The sequence below is a fragment of the Crassostrea angulata genome, chromosome 6 (assembly GCF_025612915.1).
Source record: "Crassostrea angulata isolate pt1a10 chromosome 6, ASM2561291v2, whole genome shotgun sequence".
Taxonomy (NCBI): Eukaryota; Metazoa; Mollusca; class Bivalvia; order Ostreida; family Ostreidae; genus Magallana; species Magallana angulata.
This window is the reverse complement of record NC_069116.1, coordinates 28,033,336-28,052,353: the sequence shown is the minus strand read 5'-3', so window position 1 is coordinate 28,052,353 and position 19,018 is coordinate 28,033,336. Positions and strand designations below refer to the sequence as shown.

The following is a 19,018-nucleotide window of genomic DNA, read 5'->3' as shown; positions in this document are numbered from 1 at the left end:
AAAAAAATGAGAATAGATTCAAAGCATTAACCTAATTAGCTGGCTCTGCTAATAGCAAGTCAATCTCTTTTTTAACACCTTGATTGGCCCCGGAGTAAATTATCATTGACTATTATTATACAGGGGGTAAATAAAATTTACTCTTTTTCCTCATGTCAATCTTTTGCAGCCTTATGCTAATTGAATCGGGGCTCATGTTTTTTCTGGGTCCAAGTTTAATGTTTTGGCGTGCTTCCATTTTGTAAAGCGAATGTTTATTCAGTTGTATTTCGCCGACTTTCCAAAAGAAGTGTACACGTTCGTTGTGTTCCTTTTAAATCTACAATCAATTATTTGTCCCCGTTTGCTTAGTGTATTTATGATATTTTAATTCTTAAGACCATTGTGAGGGATGGTTTGAATTAAGTAGATAATTCACTGCTAAAATGATCTTGATAACCGCCGGGGGGCTTACTGGGGTACATTTTACTCAAGTATTAAGTCCCCGAAACATAATTGACCAATGTCGTTGAAGGGAGATTACTCAAGGCAAGTGCGGTCTTTGAAGTATATAAAAATAGGCTACTAGGAATACTGTTAATTGAATTGATAGTATCAAGGATTTCTCACTTTACAACAACATTTTGATTAGACCAGCAAAATATGAAAATTCCTTCAGGTGTTCCAGAAGTGTCAATGAAAAAACGACACAATTCCTTTTCTTCTTTGCAAATTTTGTTTAAACACTTGTGGACTTGCATGCATTCACCGAGTTCTCAAACCCTGATTGATTTTTCAGTGTTTGAAATTCCTGAGGAATTGATAGGTGTTGTCAGAATGTCCATTAATATCTGATATAAAAATGCATTTACTGTTGTCAAGACTGTACATAGTCACCAGATTATCATTCCAAGACGATGATTTTGTGATCTAGGATATATTATCCACCAGTTTAAGAAGGGTTACAAGGTTGTTTTTAACACTTGAGGTTTAGAGCAAAATGATCTGATAATATTGCTTAATTTTAACCCACAAGTATCCTATCAATGTTCTCTTTTATCTTGAGCATATCAGTACAAAGGTTTGTCAGATATTCTGAATTTTAAACCTTGTCATTGAAAAATATGAAGATGACATTCTTCAGATAAGATTAATCAAGTACTAGTGTAGTAGTTACTTACATAAATACTTATTTTCAGCCACATTTCATTTTCCCAAACATATTTTTTTTACCCCCAAACCCCTCTCCCCCTTCCCCAACCCCCAACCTCGTGAAAATCTTTAAGAATATGATTACCGGTATTGCATATTTCATGTGTGAAATCATGAGTTGAAGTTGGGTTTGTGGTGAAATTAATTTTTGGTATGAAATGGAAAGAATTAAACTCAGCAAAAGACAATGCTAATGAACTCGTAATTTTTGTAGGTGACCATGATGGGGAGTGCCGAGCCTATGGTAACCTGGGGTCAGCGTACTTCTCCAAAGGTCACTACAAGGAGGCGTTGTCCAATCACAGATACCAGCTGGCACTGGCGATGAAACTGAAACAACGCCAAGCAGCCGCATCAGCTCTGGGAAGTCTGGGACATGTTTATACTGCCATCGGAGACTACCCCAATGCTCTACAGAGTCACAAACAGTGTCTGTTCCTGATGAAACAGAGCGGTGACAAACTCCAAGAGGCAAGGGAGATCGGCAATGCTGGAGCAGTGTACCTCGCAATGGGAGAATTCAGTAGTGCGGTGGAATGTCATAATAAACATTTACAAATTGCCAAAAATTTGAAAAATAGTGTGGAAGAGGCAAGAGCGTATAGTAATTTAGGAAGTGCATTCCATTACAAAAGGGATTATCAGAAAGCAATATCATATCATAGACAGGTTCTTCAGATAGCAGAAGACAGGCAGGATAAGACCCTGGAAGCCAGGGCTTATGCTGGTCTTGGTCATGCTGCTCGATGCATGATGGACTATGAAAACGCAAGGAAGTACCACGAGAAACAGCTGGACAATGCTTTACAGACAAAAGACAAAGTGGCTGAAGGACGCGCTTGTTCTAATTTGGGAATTATTTTTCATCAGCTTGGCCAGTTTAACTCGGCTTTAAAACTTCATCAAGTGCATCTTCGCATTGCAAAGGAGCTCGGTGATAATGCTAGTCAAGGACGTGCCTATGGAAACCTGGGAAATGCATACTGTGCTTTGAAAAAATACGAGGAGGCTGTGAAATATCATAAACAGGAATTACAAATTTCTTCCCAAGTGAACGATCGTCATTCAGAAGGAGCAACTCATGGGAACCTTGCGGTGGCTTATCAAGCCTTGGGGATGGTAGATAAAGCCCAGTTCCATTATTCCACTCATCTTAATATTTCCAAGGAACTCAAGGACACTCCCAGTGAAGCCCGGGCTCTGTGTAACTTAGGAAATTTTCATAGTTCAAGGGGAGATTACTCTAGTGCTGTGAGATTCTATGAGCAATATCTTATGTTATCACAGGAGCTACATGATTCTGAAGGTGAAGCCAAGGCTTGCTTTAATCTTGGATATGCTCACTTTGCTCTAGGCAATCACCTAGAGGCAGTGAGATACTATGAACAGGATATGTCAATAGCTCGGGAATTAAAAGACCAACTGGGCATGGCCCGGGCATATTGTAACTTGGGCCTTGCCCACAAAGCTTTACATGACTATCAGGAATCCTTAGAGTGTCAAAGAAATAGCTTAACTATCATGAAAGAAATCAAAAACACTAAAGGAATTTTCCGAGCCTTGGGAAATATCGGTGATGTGTTGTTGAAAATTGGTAATGTGAATGAAGCCATTGCTATATACAAAGAACAGCTACAAATGGCCAAAAAATCAAGCAGCAAAGATCTTATAGCAACAGCATTTGGTGCACTGGGTGCAGCCCATAGGAATCTTGGACAGTATGACAAAGCTCTTGGTTACCACACCCAGGAGCTTAGCATACGACAGGACATGGACGATCGTCGTGGTGAGTGTAGAGCTCATGGGAACCTTGGAAACGTTCACATGTCTCTGGGACATTACATGGACGCTTTCAAGTGTTATGAGGAACAGTTAGAGAAAGCTAGGGAGCTACAAAATAGCTCTCTAGAAGCACAGGCCTCTGGAAATCTTGCAATAACCAAAATGAACATGAACTGCTTTGAGGATGCAATAGGACTATTCGAGCAGCAGTTGGCCATGTTAGAACAAGTCAGCTGTGCGGCTTCAATATTCGACAAAGGACGAGCCCTTGGCAATCTTGGTGATTGCTACGAGGCTCTTGGAGACTTTGATGAGTCTGTGAAATGTCATGAACAGTATCTTGCAATTTCTCAGCAAGCTAACAGTTTGTCAGATCAGGACAAAGCATACAGGGGACTGGGCAATGCTCACAAAAATGTGGGCAACCTTCAACAGGCCTTGGTGTGCTTTGAGAAGAGGCTTGTGGTAGCTCATGAACTCAACAGTAGCTCGGCAAAAGCATCGGCCTATGGTGAGCTAGGCTGCTTGCATAGCCTTCTGGGTAACTTTGAGCAGGCTATTTCCTGTCTGCAGCACCAGCTGACCATTGCCCAGGAGATGGGAGACAGGAGGTGTGAGAGTGAGGCTGCTTGTGGTTTGGGAGGAGTTTATCAGAGCATGGGAGATTACGACAAGGCCCTAGAGTACCATCAGATGGACCTACAGATAGCTGAACAGACACACAACTCCACTTGCCAATGTGAGTGTTCTATTTATGTTAATTTCTAAAGAAATACTCTTGGTCTGATATTAATAAATCAAGAAATTGATATATTAGAGAAGTAAAAAGATATCGGATGTACACTTAGTACCAGCAAACATCATAAGACCTTTTTATTTTTTTTCTTCCTTTGATGTAAATTGGAAAGTGGAATAAAAAGATGTTAGTTCCCATTTAATTAGATGTCATAATTACATACTAGTACCTCAGTCTATAAATTATGCAACAATTTTATTGAACAAAACATTTAATGCTTTGTTAAAAAGATATGAAAACTTCTTCATTATTGGAAACCAATCAATATCTTTATGGAAAAACTCTTATCATAGTAATTGAAAGATTTGATCAAAATTCAAAATTATAAGAAGCCTATAATTAAAGCAAAACTCTGAAAGTACGTGTAGTATGTAAATGAAAGATTTAATCAAAACTTGAAATTAATGAGTTCTATTGTTCCTTTCCCGGTTATATAATATTTGCCAAATAAATACAAGAAAAAATATGAATTGGTTCTTATTTTGCTGTCAAAGCAAACATTAGAGCTAAAAAACTTTGTTGAAATTTATATTTGATTTGATTTTTAGGTCGAGCCTATGGAAATCTAGGTCTGACTCATGAATCACTAGGAAACTTCGAGGATGCAATACAGTACCAAGAGCAACACCTGAGTATAGCCGCTCAGCTAAATGACAGGGTGGCTAAAACACTGGCTTACAGCAGTCTGGGTAAGCATGGAGATTTTATTGTTTTAACCTTCATTTATCGGTAGCTTCTTCCTTATCTTTATTTCTTGCAGCTATGGTCTAAGTGCTTTTTGCCATTAAAGCCTACACATATATAAATAGACAGGATTTTGTGTTGATTTTTTGTCACCATAATGTAGTATTTAATGGCAGTTGTATGTATTGTCTAGGTCGTGTTCACCATGCACTCAATAACCATTCACAAGCCGTCGAGTACCTGCGGCAAGGTCTCACCATCGCTGAGCAGTTGGGAAGAAGGGAGGATGAGGCGAAGATCCGCCATCGCCTTGGTCTGTCCCTGTGGGGTAAGGGAGATCTGGATGAGTGTCAGCAACAGCTGTACAGGGCCACTGACCTGTTTGAGAGCATTAGGAGAGATGGGCAGCTGAACAGCGAGTACAAGATGTCCCTGTTTGACCTGCAGACTGCCTGTTATCAGGCTCTACAGGTAAAACAAAAACTGGATAAACCAGACTAGTTATGAACCATATTTGTTGACACAATCAGATATGTCAAGGATTTTGCCAACAATATCATGTCTCTCTCAGAGGGAAATGTTGTTATAGTGTTAATTCATACATGATAGTTGCTTGTTGTCTTATCAGAAAAATAAATTGGCTCTCAGTGTGAAGTTTCTCTCTAGAAAACTGACAGCTTTTCTTTCTGTACTCTGCAGCGAGTTCTTGTTTCCTTGAATCGACATGAGGAGGCGCTCGTAATGGCTGAGCGAGCCTGCACTCGAGCTTTCATCGACTACCTGCTGGAGAGGCAGGCAGGAAGTGAGGGGATGTTCCGGAACGATATAGACCCCGCCCCCATCACATGTGACCAGATCGTCAACACTGTCTCCAAGCAAAAATCCCTGGTCCTCTACTTCTCCATAGCAGCTGGTTATCTGTATAGCTGGCTCCTGACCCCTGACAATGGTAGGCATAATAAAAACCAAGTACAAAGTGACTAAAATAAAAGGGTGTAAACCATATCAGATACTGTATTCAGCTGTGGTCCCATTAAGAATATCACATATTGTCCCCAGCAGCACATTTTACTTTTTCCATTCAGCTGAGTTTACATGCTTGAATAAAAGATGAATAAAAGTATCCACAAGCAAAATCTGAAGTAAAAATGATGAGTTCATGATAGATGATTCACAGGCAGTTGAAAGTGTATCAATACTAAGATTTCTTGTCTGAGAAAAATAAAACATTTTATTTTAATCTGGTATCAAAATAAAAAGTCAAAGATCTTATAGGTTCTCAATAATTGTTAGATATCTCAAACTTATTTCTTATGGCAGTTTATACAAGCATAATTCATATAATAACCTTTCCTCAGGCATTGTGAAGTTCCATGAGACAAACATGTCTGAGCTCGAGACTGACTATGGAGAACACAGTGACACTCTGAGTATGAGGAGTGTTAATTTCGGCTCGTGTTCCGTGCTGGACCAGTATGTAGGCCATGTCCGAGAGTCCATGGGGATAGAGAGCCACACCCAGAAGTAAGACTTTAACTGAAACCATATGGTTTTCTAAACGTAAAACTGGGACTCCCTAGATGAATATGAAGAAGTATTCAAAGATTTATGGACTTGTACTGGTTGTTCTAAGTTTATAGGTGGTTACAGAAAGAATTTTTGTTAGTTCATGCATACAACACAACAAAAATCACAGAAAAAAAACCTTCAAAATAATCTTATAGATGATTAGAAATACTAGCAAAGGTTTGGAATATGTAAAAAATAAGGAAATATTTTTTTATTTAAGGAACAACAGCAGCCGTGAGAGTGAGACGGACAGTGAGTCAGACGATGTCTGGCAGCAGCATCTGGAGGAGCTGGGTGATAAACTCAATGCCGAGAACGACAGGACCGGATTCCTCCGGATGGTCAACCGGAACCACAAGCTGAACAGCAGTAACTACAGCCTGAGCAGTATGTTCAGTCTGTCCACCAGCTTCACCACCAACAGCTTCAACATGCACAGAAAGTCCAGTCTACGCATGAAGTCCCAGGCCTCAACCAGGGCTCCTCTCTCTGTGTTATATCAAGTGTTGATCGCTCCAATGGAGGAAGCCATCGCCACTGTGTCTGCAGAGTGGGGAAGTGGGCCCATTGATCTAGTCCTGGTTTTACAAGGAGAACTGTATCTCATTCCTTTCCCGGTGCTTCGAAAGGAACAGAATCAGGAGTACATGTTTGAACGTTTTAATTTGAGCATCATGCCGTCCGTAACTGCTCTTGCTAATGGCCAAAAACGTGACCGTCATGGCCGACCTGTGATTGACTCTTCTGGAGCTGTGATTGTTGGAAGTCCAAAAATGCCCATGTCTGTTAGTCAGGGGTGGTGTTTCAAGGATATTCCTGGTTCTGAATATGAAGCTAGAATTGTTGGAGAACTTTTGACCAGCCGTCCACTTATTGGAGCAGAAGCCACAAAAGCTGCTGTCTTGAACCAAATAGAACAAGTTGAAGTCATCCATTTTGCCACTCACTTATCATGGAAACTTTCCTCAATTGTGCTTTCCCCTGGTGACAATTTGACCACCCAGCACTCTTTCCCTACGATTGATTCTGATGATAGCTCTAGTGATATGGGAGGCTTTGATGGACCTTCATTGTCAGAATATCTTCTCACAGCAGCAGATATTCTTAACCTCAAACTTCATGCAAAATTGGTTGTGTTGTCTTCAGGTTATACTGATGACCGTGCAGGTCGTATCAATTCAGACGGTGTGGTGGGGCTCACAAGAGCCCTTCTTAGTGCAGGCGCCAAGTGTGTTCTCTATTCTCTCTGGCCAGTTCCTGATGCTGCAGCCAAGCTTCTGATGAGGAACTTTTACACTGCCCTCCAGGAGGGTCGTAAAGTGACACAAGCCCTGTCTCATGGAATCAAGTCTGTGCAGTCCACCAAACAGTTCTCACACCCAGCCAACTGGGGAGGCTGGATACTGGTGGGACATGACATTAAACTCAGTAGCAAGATTGCTCTGATGGGACATGCCATCTGTGAGTTGTTGCAGTCCCAGAATCAGTGTAGAGAGGCCATGAGAGTTCTCCTTCATTTGGTAAGATATAGGAAAATTCATTTTTTATCAAGTTATTATTCAGGAAGATATTTTTTCACAGTATTCTTTATCTTCTTAGTGAAACTGAGAGTTAACTATGTGGCACTCCCTATTTCAGATTGAGAAGTCTCTACAGAGAATCCACCAGGGTATAAAGAATTCCATGTACACCACCTGCCAGTCCATTGAGAACAAGGTAGGAGGGATTCCAGGCTGGAAGGATCTGCTCCAGGCTGTAGGATTCCGGTTCGAGGCAGCAAGGAATGGGTTGCCACCAGCAGTGTTCTTCCCTCAGACTGACCCTGGGGACCGCCTCACCCAGGCCAGTGCCAGCCTACAGGCTCTGCTAGGTGTGTACAGGGTCCAAAAAGAAAGATAACTTAGTTTTAGTTACATGAATATTTTTAGAATAGCTTTGCTTCCATTTATACTGAGATTTATTTTACCTTATTTTTTCCAGGTCTACCTCCAAGTTGTGTGACTGCTCTGTCCAAATTCCTTCCAAATTACGAAGCTGGCGAAGCTTACATTCTTGTGGTAAGTTCAATTCAATAAAGTAGAATTTGGATTTTAAATTTTTGTTAAAGTTATCCTTTTTTTAAGACAGTTGAAAAATTTTTGATTACCGGTACTGAATGTTTCAATCATTTCGTATATTAAAATATTATTTGCTGTACATTTGTAGATTAGAGATATTCTGAGCAAGATGGCAGCTAAAGAATCCAATATTGATGCAATCATTTGTGTCAAAATATGGCGCATGACTGGTTGTCATGAATTCCTGGCATCTTTAGGTAAGAATTTTGTCTTTTGATAGATAAGTTACTTGTACTGGGTATCTAGATCCACAAAATATATACAGTATATTTTTGATAATTTAAGTTAATGAGTTGACAGTATCGGTTTCTAAATTTCCAAATCCCTAGTGTAATTTTGTTTTATTCTTTTGCAGGTTTGGACTTGGTAGAAGTTGGAAAAGATGAAGTCACTCTGAGGTTGGGGAAACAAGCCAACCGTCGCCAGCTGCAGTTTGCCTTACAGTCACTGGTGGCTGTTTTTGGTAAGTATCAAGTCAAGTATAAGCTTACAGGTTTTTGTTATGTATACATGTAGCTTATGAGATAAAAAGATAATGATTGATATACCGGTAAGTTTTAAAAAAGCATTGTGAGAATCCCTCTTGGTTTTGTTGTTTTTACAGGTTTTTTTAATGTATAAGTCATATAAAATGTAAATAATTGATATTAGTACATGTATCGGTAATGGTATGTCTGAGAATCAATGTTAATTTTGGTGGGATTTTTTCTAGACACCCAAGAGGCTCCAAAGTCCCTGTCTGTGGACAGCTCGAGCAGCCTGGAGAGTCTGTCATCCTCCCACAGTGGCTCTACCTCCACCTCCAACTTCTCCAAGGGAAGCACCCCTCCCCTCTCACCCAGGGGCAGCAGGAAGAAGTCTCTCTTCAATCCGGCAGAAATGGAGAAGATGAGGATGAATAAGATGCAATTGATGTATCAGGTTAGTAAAACAGGTTGAACAGTTTTTCATAAATGATAACAATATTGATCATATTGATTTCTCTTTTGGGCAAATAGATTTAAAGTACATGTATATAAATGTATTTCTTTTTTGTAGGGGGGGCTTTCAGGAAGAAAGGTCAGCTCAAGACGAGAGAGAACGGACCCATCAATCTACCTCAGTCACCAGAACCGGATCCGGAACATGTATGGACCATCTGGCACCACCCTTTCTCATCACTCCCACCATAACGATATTCATGAACTCCAGGAGATCAGTGAAAACAGTGAGAGCGAGACAGACGGCCATACCAGTTCTGGAAACAGCTGGAAAGAATGCAGAATGACTGTGTCCACAAACTCTGACAGTGAGTGCAGCACTATTCCGGATGCCAGAACTCCGGACCGTGATATGTTACACTCCAGTACGGAGCATTATAGTTTGTCGGATGGATTAATCACTGGTACCCAATCTCCAACCAGTCAGGAGTATACTTATTCATATCCAGGAAAATCCAGTCGGAGTGTCCGAAGTGTAGGTTCTGATCACTCTGAACATGAGGAGTACAATTTCAGCAGACAAAATAGTGGATTTAGTGACGTCAGTGTAAACAGTGGGGATATGTCGCGCCGTCCATCAAACTTTGACAGATACGACATCCACAGAAGCTCGGATGTGTCAAATATTAGTAGTGCTTTCGAGGTTGAACCTCAGAATTCTTTGTCAGATAGTGGAAGTGATATGTTTCAACGGAGTGACGCTCTGAGACAGTCGGACATGTCTGATACCAGTGGAATTAGTGATGCTAATGGATTACCCAATGAACTTCCAGAAGCAATGATCAATAAGAATGTGGAGCCTGTGCCAAATGAATCTGGATTTCACTCAGAGGTCACCTCATCCAACCAGAGTGATGCCAGTCAGCAGAGTATTGATGTGACTAAACTCACTCACAAAGAATTAGCAAATCGGATTAATGCGGATGTGCAAAATCACAGGGAAAAACTGGAACTGTTTCAGAAGGAGAGTCTTGCAACGTCCAGACAAGAAGCTATGGCTTTAAGGAAAGAATTTCATACTAGTTTACAGCATATTAGTGGCACTCAACAACAAATTAATGGACATCCTAGTGATGATAGAAGTGTTGTTGAAAAACGGTCATCTTCGGAAGGAAAACGACCACCTCCTATTCCTCAGAAACCAAAATCATTCCAAACCTTCATGGAGAATCCTTCACCAAACTCACCTCAAAGTGCCAATGAGAACAATACTCATTCATTATCAGCTAAACAGTTTAATAATGTGAACTCAATAGTGTCCAAAATCAACTCTTTAGCTGCCCCAAAACAGAAACTTCAAACTCCTAATATTTCGGCCTTCTCAAGCTCTTCTCCGAGATCGAAAAACCATCTTCTGAAAAATGATCACATAGTGGATAGGCCATCAATACAAAGTTTAGCAAATGGTAGTGTCACTAGAGATGTTTCCTCTTTCCTCAACTCCATCCATTCACAAAACCAGCCCAGGCCAGACAGTAAGATGAGTGTGAGCTCTTCTGCATCATCTATTGTGACAGTAATTCATAATCCTCAAAAACCTATGACAAACTCACAAGTGAATTACAGACCATCACAAACACCTTCTCCAATGCATAATAGCCAAACTAGTACTCCAGAGATTCCTGAATCTCCAGCCAGTGGAGGAGGAAATGGTCACCCACTTCATGACATAAGCTTTAACAGTTCTCATAGTTCTTTGAGAGGAGCAAGTCCAAAGTCCATACTGAATTCTTCACCCAGCTGTTTACGAGAAATGAATAGGAAACCTAAAAAGAGAGTGAGTTTCTCTGACTCTGAACCCAGTGATTTAGAATCTTCAAGCACACAAAATTCTAACAGGGCTAGTCCTGTGACCCCAGTGAGTTTTCCTATAAACCCAGCCGACAGATATATACCAAACAACGTTGGAACAAAACAACCCATTCGCATCACAGGAAACCACTTCAATAAAACCACAAACCAATATCTACCCATGAAAACCTTTGGAAACGGGAGTGTACCATCAGCAATGGACAGTCATTATATGAATGGAACCGTAAGAACTGGGGCTGTTGTCAATGGTAATCAAAAACATAGTGCAATGGAGCCAAGAAATAGTGCTCATCCTACGTATAAAGCTAACATGGCTCCAAACATTGGGAATCCTAGTGGTCCAGGCACTAGAACTTCCGATCAGATCAGACAGCTTTACTATGGACGCGGTGGTAGATCTCAGGTTCTCCAGTCATCAAAGTGCTAATTCTTCTGTGATTTCAATTTCTCATCTTTTCCGACAGAACTTTGCTTTGTTGGATTTATTGGTTTATTTTTTTTTTCGTGATAACATGTTACTAAGTTGCTCACATTCCTTATCTTTACTAAAGGTTCCAAATTTAACCAAAATTTTGCATTGAACTTTTTACATGTCTAAGCATTTAATGAGGAGAATTATGAATATTTCTTTCATATCCATATTGTTAATGAACTTGTTTTACTTATTTATTAATGAAATGCCAAGAAATAGATCTGATTTGTTTATGCATTTTGAAGATTTTTAAATCATTGATTTATTCAATGCATTTTGATTATAAATTATCACTTCTATATCATTCCAGTTGTTTTCTTACATATTGTATTTATTTTTATAATATTTTCATTGTTGTACATATATACGTATCATGATAGTAACTTCTCTTAAAACCCCATCCTCCTCATGCTTGTATATAAGATGCTTTTAATTAGCAATATCTCTATGCATTTTTATGTAACGTTTTTTGGGTAGCCCCCGCCAAAGAAGAGGCTCCTAAATATACAAATAAAATATCAAATATTAACTTTACAGTCTGGTGTTTTCATTCTAACAATTTGAAATTATTGATTCAGATATATGAACTCTTATGTTTTTGAAGACTTTTCACTCTAGCATTAAATATGTAAATAATATAGTCAATATTTCAACATATTGTATACACCTTTACAAAAGGTTGGTTATAAAAATTAATAATCCATATACTCCCTCAGTTTCCATTAAGTTCAAGGATTAGCTTAACACAATGAATGAATCACTAAAGATAAAATTTAACCCACTTTAATATGAATCAGCTGTGCATATCCAAAGAAATCTTTACCATTAAAAAAACAGGATGTTAGAAACTCCTAATAAACATGCATCAATATACCTTTGAAAGGCTCTATGGAATGCACAAACATGATTAATTGCCTAGCTATCATCCACATTGGTGTTAATATACCAAAATATTATCAGATAACTATATTATATGAAAGAAAATGAATTTTACTTTAATTTTCACATCCACTGTGTAAAAAGGTGTTCTTCCCTGCCTCATTCTTTGTCCATAAGGAAATATAAAAATTACCAAGGCTGTTTAAAACAAAAATAAAGAATTAAGGACTGAGCCCGGTTTAAGTTTTAAAATTTTATTTCAATCTCTTTATACAACTGTATATACATGTATATTGTACATTCAATAAAAATATATTCAAATCAAAGAATTATATTAAACAACTATGTCGTCAAATTGAATGTGCCCAATGGGGCATAATTACTTGCTGTAAAAAAGTAAATCAAAATTAAAAATCTTACCAGTTATTTCAATTTAAAATAATTTAATTCTGGTTGTAACACCCTTTCTGATTGGCTAAAAAATTATTTTATATCGTATAAAGAATGTTTCCTACATCATAGTAAGACTAACGTCAAAAACGTATCCATACGCCTGACATTACGTTTGAAATTTGTACAATTTTACGTCATTTTAAAGGTCAAATGACCGTTTTTATCTACAATGAAGAGTAAAAAAATTCAATTATAAGCAATGGATTCAATATCTATGAGTTTTATACGATATAAAATGGTTTGAAACAGTTTACACTTTTTTATAAACCGCTTCGTGGCTTATAAAGCATAAACTGCCCCAAACCATTTTATATCATATAAAACAAATAAATATTGAATTCATTCCTTAAGTCAAAATCGGTGGAAAGTATTACTGAAATTTGTTTGCAAATTCATCATAAAGTTAATTGTAAAAAAAAATTGTTCAAGTAGCAGCAACAACATATTGTATATCCCAACATCATGAATATGTAGGGGGAAAATTGGTATTGAATATATTCCCATTTACATGACAAGTACCTTACATTTCAGTTAATCTAAAATAAAACAAGTACACATGTATTTCCAATACATTAATGCCCCATACTGCTTTTTTGTGTTTATTCTAATCCCTTATCCTTGAATATCTTGAAAGTTCCTTGTTATTTTCATTGAGGGTTGACTGAACTTCAATACATTACTCGTCTTTCTAAAATTTGTAATTTCACATTATAACCGTATAATTATGACCAGCAGAGGAAGTCGTATATAAGCCCAGACACAATTCTTTGCTTAGAAACATTATACTTCTTAAAGTCAATATCGGGGGAGGGTGTGTATTATATAGAGCATCACATCAACACTTACACCTAAAACAGCGCCCTCTTTACATGTATCTTCAATGAGGAGTTGATGTAATGAAAAAAAACCCAGCTTTATGAGAATTATTCTATAAAAAAATTCAATTAATGGGAACAAACAACAAGAAAATGTAAGGAAGATTTCTTTTCCCTTTTATTAACTAAACAATAAAAAAAAGTCAAAAACTTGAGTACAAACTACAAAAGCTTCATTTTCTCATATTCAGTCAACTCTAGAAGAAAAAATTGATGTAGTTTATATAATAAATTTTGTGAATAGCTTTAACATATGCATCAACATACATGTTTGTTAAATTGCTTAAAATAAATCAAATAAAGAATTGCATGTATGTCAGGTTGCATAATTAATTTGGTTACTGTAATGAATTTAAAAAAAAAACCCCAAAACATGAACTTGAATAATGTAATTGTAAGTCTTGGAATAGAAAGTCAGTATATAATTTTTTTAACCAATGTACAAAAAAACACATTCTTAATCATTGCAAGGGAGAGAATCATTTAAAGCAATCAAGCAAGAAAGAAATCTGAATACAAGTTCTTGGTAACGATGAAAGCAAAATAAGAATCAATGGACGAATTGACGCTGAGTACTAAATACCTTTGAGATTGAACTCCATGGACAAATAATATGAATTTTAAATGTACTTTTTGATTAAAAAAAAATGGAAAATGAATATTTGTTGAGATCATACTGAACACCAGCTGTCTTGTAATACATAAATAAATCAGTCTTTTCTAAGAATGTTTTTTTTTTAAATAAACAGGAGTTAATTGTTTTTCTCACATTAAAATAAATCAACAACAACCAAAAACAAAAACAACACAAACACACAACAAATATATTGGCTAATATTCAAACAATCTGAAAAAGCTGACTAAACCACCTCTCTTTCTCTCTCTCTCTCTCTCTCTCTCTCTCTCTCTCTCTCTGCACAAAGACAACATGTAATGGCACATCTGTAATGATATCATTGCTTTTTACAAACATATAATAATGGTACCGGTATATAAAAATGAATTTATATGCACAGATCATTCAAAAAGTATCTCAATCTGAGATTATAGCTTTCTTTCACACTTTTATACAGGTACTTGATTTCAAAAGTGTATAAGAGGGGAATGGTATTGGTCCAAATGCCTTATTAAATTAAGTACATGTAATTAGTATATAAGAAATTAAAATAATCTAATGAATGCCTTATGAGAACCAGTCATTCAAATCCATTCGATCATTGGACAACCTCCAAATGTAAAAACAATTCACTCCAATCATCTGGACTATTCGGCCAAAGATGATGTCTTTTGGATAAAAGTTCCTCACTAAGTTAAACGGAGGCGTGTTCAGAATTGTGACCCCCTGACTTTCATAGAACAAGTTGCTAGTCATCTGTGTGAACATGAACACAACAGCCAATTTCATGGTCAAGGGGGATTTCCATGGTGTGATTTGTTCCACTAGATATTCATCGGAATCCATTGAGAAATCATGCTAATAAAATTAAATTGGTATGATATATGAAATCTGTTAAAATATGGATAAAATTTCAAAGTAAAAATTAATTTCTAGCAAAATAAAATCTATAATTCCATTTATTCATCAATTTTGCTCTTTTTCTAATGAATTTTTTTTTTTAAATTAACTTTTCAATACTTTGAATAAATGAATGAGCATCTATATTCATCTAACCTGCAAGACATCTTTCTTCAGTAAAGCTTCTATTATATAGAGTATGCTGTAGAGTCGAACACCTAATGTCAACAGGAAAAATGGACGCAAAAATTTCATAAGAAATCCAATAGCCATTCCTGCGCTGTCTACAGAAAAATAAAAAGAATATTTACAGACCTTCCAACAATAACATTAAGTACAACAGTATTTACCAAAAATCTTTATAACAGAGGGAACCTACCAACAGTGCTATTGAATATGAATGTTCCCAAATAAAACATGGACATCTTTGGATCATACCTACAAATAAAGAATTAATCATTAAAATATGAATTTACATAATGAATTTACCAATTAATATACATATTCATATTCACATACCAATATACATTATATTGGTATATTGTTTTAATATCAAATAAAATACAATGAACGAAGCAAATAAAATGTTTTTAACAAAAATTGCTTATCAACTTTTCTCTAGATCTCAGCAAGGTAAATAAACAGGTTTATCTATTTAACCTTTGAAACAAAGATGCATGCAAGTATTACAGCTGGAAAAAATCTTTATAGAAGATTAATTCAGGTAATTGAATTGTTTGAAATTATCATTTTCAATTGGTTTTACACTAAATGATGAATTCATTTACATATGGACTAAACAATTGATAAACTGAACAAAAACTTTGATAAAAAAAATAAAGTTCAACTAACTGAAACCAGGTGGAGGGTGTTTTGAGAGGTGAGTTGATCAGAGTTGTCTCCTCTTTCATTGCATACAGAATAGACACAGTACACAGGCAGGTAAATGCTGCGTCACACAGGATTCCATCCTGCGACATCCACATCATGTTGTGTACCGTCACACACATCACCAATACCAAGAGTAGCAACCTGTAACAAATGTAATCTTTCAATGCAATAAGCCTCAATAGTCTAAATCAAATTTAATATGCTCAAAAATTTATTATGTTCTGTGATGACTGTGGAATCATTTTATTCAATGGGTATATTCAAATATATTATAAGTGTCTTTTGAGGTGAATATTTTATGGGTAAACATTCTATCAAGAAAGATGAATTTCTGAGCATCACATCACTTCATAACCAAGATTGTGGGATTCAACTTTTTATGAATTTAGTAAGTGGTAAGTAACCTAAAACAAGAGAGATCATGAACAATAATGCTTTCACAGTCCTTCAGATAATCTATATTTTTCCATTGCTTTATCAAATTTTGAAAAACCTGTGAAAAAGCATGCAAGTTAAATCTAAAACTGTTTCACATGTGCATGATATTCAGACACTTACAAATAATGAGTAGTAGATCCAGTGGAATAAATCTCATACAGGAATGAAGCCATCAGTGCATAACAGCCAGACGAAAATAATATGATGATAAGCTATAATCGTAAAATAAACACACGAGAATTAATATTAAATATCAGGCACAACATTTAATATCAAAGCATGCACTTTCAAAGTAAAAGACAGAGAGAGAGTAAAAGAGATAAAATATCTCAATATAAAATTTTACAAACAAGGCATAATTTTTCAGTAAATTTCATTATTTTTAACGAGGCCGAGTACAGAACGAGTACGCACGCTTTCGCGCAGCGTTTCATTTGTATTGTGACGTCATATTTTTGCGTTGTTGACGCCATGGCGTGATAGTTTCAACTGCAGATCTTTAGCAAAATTTGTTGAAAATAGCTCGTTTGATGCGTAAAATTGATTTTATATTGTGGAATAAACATAAATGTCTCGAAGTATAAGCTATATTTGGGCTCGGGTCGAAAACGTGAAGAGGGTTCAGCAAGCCTAGCCCTCTCACGTTTTCTTAACCTGCCTAAATATAGCTTAATTCATATATTTCAAGACAGAAACCATGTATTTTACATTAATGACCCTTTATATGTGATGTTATATATTCATTTACTACTTAAATATGTCTGAATGTTTTAATAATACTATAAAGATCACCATCTCCGTTTTTGCCAAATAAAAAGTAGCCATTATCTGACAAACTGGGAAATTGGGTATACAAAAAAACCAATTTTGATAAGATCCCTGGAACAAACCAGGAGGTAAAAGGTTTTTTTTATTTGACCATTTGATGTCTTTTAGCAATAACTTTAATATGTAGAACAGAAAAAGAAATCCCTAGGGCAGAAGTTTAAAAAAAATGTAAAAAATGTGCAAAATTGATACATTTCAAGCAAAATCCCATAGGGTCCTATGTTAAAAATTAACAAACTTTGAGATGACCCCTTAAACAAACGGTGTGGTAAATGTCTTATTTTTTTTTATCTTAAAAAATAATTATATCAGTAGAAATTCATGTAAAAAATTTCATTCAAAAATCTAGGGCAGAAAAAATTAGACCCGGCCTCGTTAATTACCTTAAAACCAGGAGAATCATCTTCTTCAATCCTGTCAATAGCCATTTGACTGCAACGCATTTGAAAATTCACAGCCAGAATAATTTCTGTAATCATTAATACTGGCCCTGTAACCCAGAGAAGTTTGTCGTACAACCAGATCATGGGCCATGGAATGAGGTTCACGGGAACAAAGTACACGATAAGAGCCCACAACATGAAGCTAAGGTATGGAACCAAAGAATGCTGAAAGGAAATAAAAGCAATTGCAAAAGAATTCAAATATAACAATATTTTAAAATGAAAAGATAATTCTAAATTATTTGATTTTCTTTTCTACCACAGTATTAAAACTATATTTGATCACCAGAATGAAAAATAAATAAATGAAAAAAATATTTTGGGATGTGTATTGAAACCTGAAGCGGCAGAGGGGGCGTTTCAAAACAGATAATCTGGATATTTTTCATATTAGTGGATGAACATAGTTTGAGCACAAAGGTATTCACTATTATCAAAGTATGAAGTGAAAAGTGGTGGAAGGAAAAACTTGGGAAAGAGTATAGACACTTTCAACAATATGATTTTCCCATTATAAATAATAAAGAAATCTAGTTTTTGTTCCTGTGAATTTCCCATGGCGAAAAGATAATGATATCCATTATAGGCTATTGAAGAAATCTTGATTTTTTTTTCTTTTACATGAATTTACACTGTACTTCATTGACAGATACATTTTCCTTCAAGATCGTTAAAAAGTGAAGGAAACAGTACCGTTTGAAACACACAATTATAGCTTTTGAATGGAAATATATCCCACGTACATCTACATGTACTAACACTTGCAGTTTATAAAACTCAACTGCAACGATTACATCTACATGAATTAATTCTTTTAGATTAGTCTATATGATGACCAGGTACAGCTTTATTAGATTGTCAACATTAGAACATGTGAACAGGTGAAATTGCATGATTGTGCTTTCCTTACCATTGATTTGGGAACGATTTCCCCTGCAATGATATAAATATACAGGAGGATTGAAATTCGTAAAATGAGGTCAATTCCGCAAAATGAGCCATAAACTGGGACTGTCACCACCCACAGGTAAGGTAAAAACTCAATAAGCCACAAAATCATTGGAAAACACATGCTACGGATCAAAACACAAGAAAAATTTAACCGGATTTATGAAACCGAAAGTGAAATTCTAAAACCAAATACGGCGTCGCACATATATCCGTTAAAAATGCCACTGATGCTAAGAGGTTACAGGTATCATACGATTATAAAACAGAATGCTAATATTTTGTAGATACAAGATAACAAGTAATTATATGATAGGTTTTTGATGAAAATAATGGATGAAAAA

The 19,018-nt window shown here is 36.3% G+C and overlaps 2 protein-coding genes across 4 annotated transcripts in view; one reads left to right on the top strand and one right to left on the bottom strand.

The window, feature by feature from the left end:
• LOC128186653 (tetratricopeptide repeat protein 28-like) overlaps positions 1–11,932 on the top strand; it is a 53,524-nt gene extending 41,592 nt beyond the window's left edge. For all 3 annotated transcript variants that reach the window (XM_052856490.1, XM_052856492.1, XM_052856491.1), the window contains 12 exons: positions 1,406–3,712; positions 4,318–4,458; positions 4,647–4,924; positions 5,153–5,402; positions 5,812–5,977; positions 6,243–7,542; positions 7,661–7,892; positions 8,003–8,079; positions 8,228–8,336; positions 8,495–8,602; positions 8,852–9,060; positions 9,178–11,932. In XM_052856490.1, coding sequence (XP_052712450.1) covers positions 1,406–3,712; positions 4,318–4,458; positions 4,647–4,924; positions 5,153–5,402; positions 5,812–5,977; positions 6,243–7,542; positions 7,661–7,892; positions 8,003–8,079; positions 8,228–8,336; positions 8,495–8,602; positions 8,852–9,060; positions 9,178–11,358 — 7,358 coding nt within the window. In that variant the 3' untranslated portion in view covers positions 11,359–11,932. The remainder of the gene's footprint in view (positions 1–1,405; positions 3,713–4,317; positions 4,459–4,646; positions 4,925–5,152; positions 5,403–5,811; positions 5,978–6,242; positions 7,543–7,660; positions 7,893–8,002; positions 8,080–8,227; positions 8,337–8,494; positions 8,603–8,851; positions 9,061–9,177) is intronic.
• A 2,319-nt stretch (positions 11,933–14,251) lies between these two features.
• Positions 14,252–18,854, bottom strand: LOC128190877 (uncharacterized). Its single transcript, XM_052863090.1, has 7 exons — positions 18,637–18,854; positions 17,667–17,891; positions 16,576–16,667; positions 15,979–16,158; positions 15,506–15,564; positions 15,283–15,410; positions 14,252–15,084 (listed from the first exon to the last, which is right to left on the bottom strand). Exons 1-7 carry the CDS (start codon positions 18,796–18,798, stop codon positions 14,794–14,796), a joined length of 1,137 nt encoding a protein of 378 aa, XP_052719050.1. The 5' UTR covers positions 18,799–18,854; the 3' UTR covers positions 14,252–14,793.
• Between the last annotated feature and the right edge of the window lie 164 nt (positions 18,855–19,018).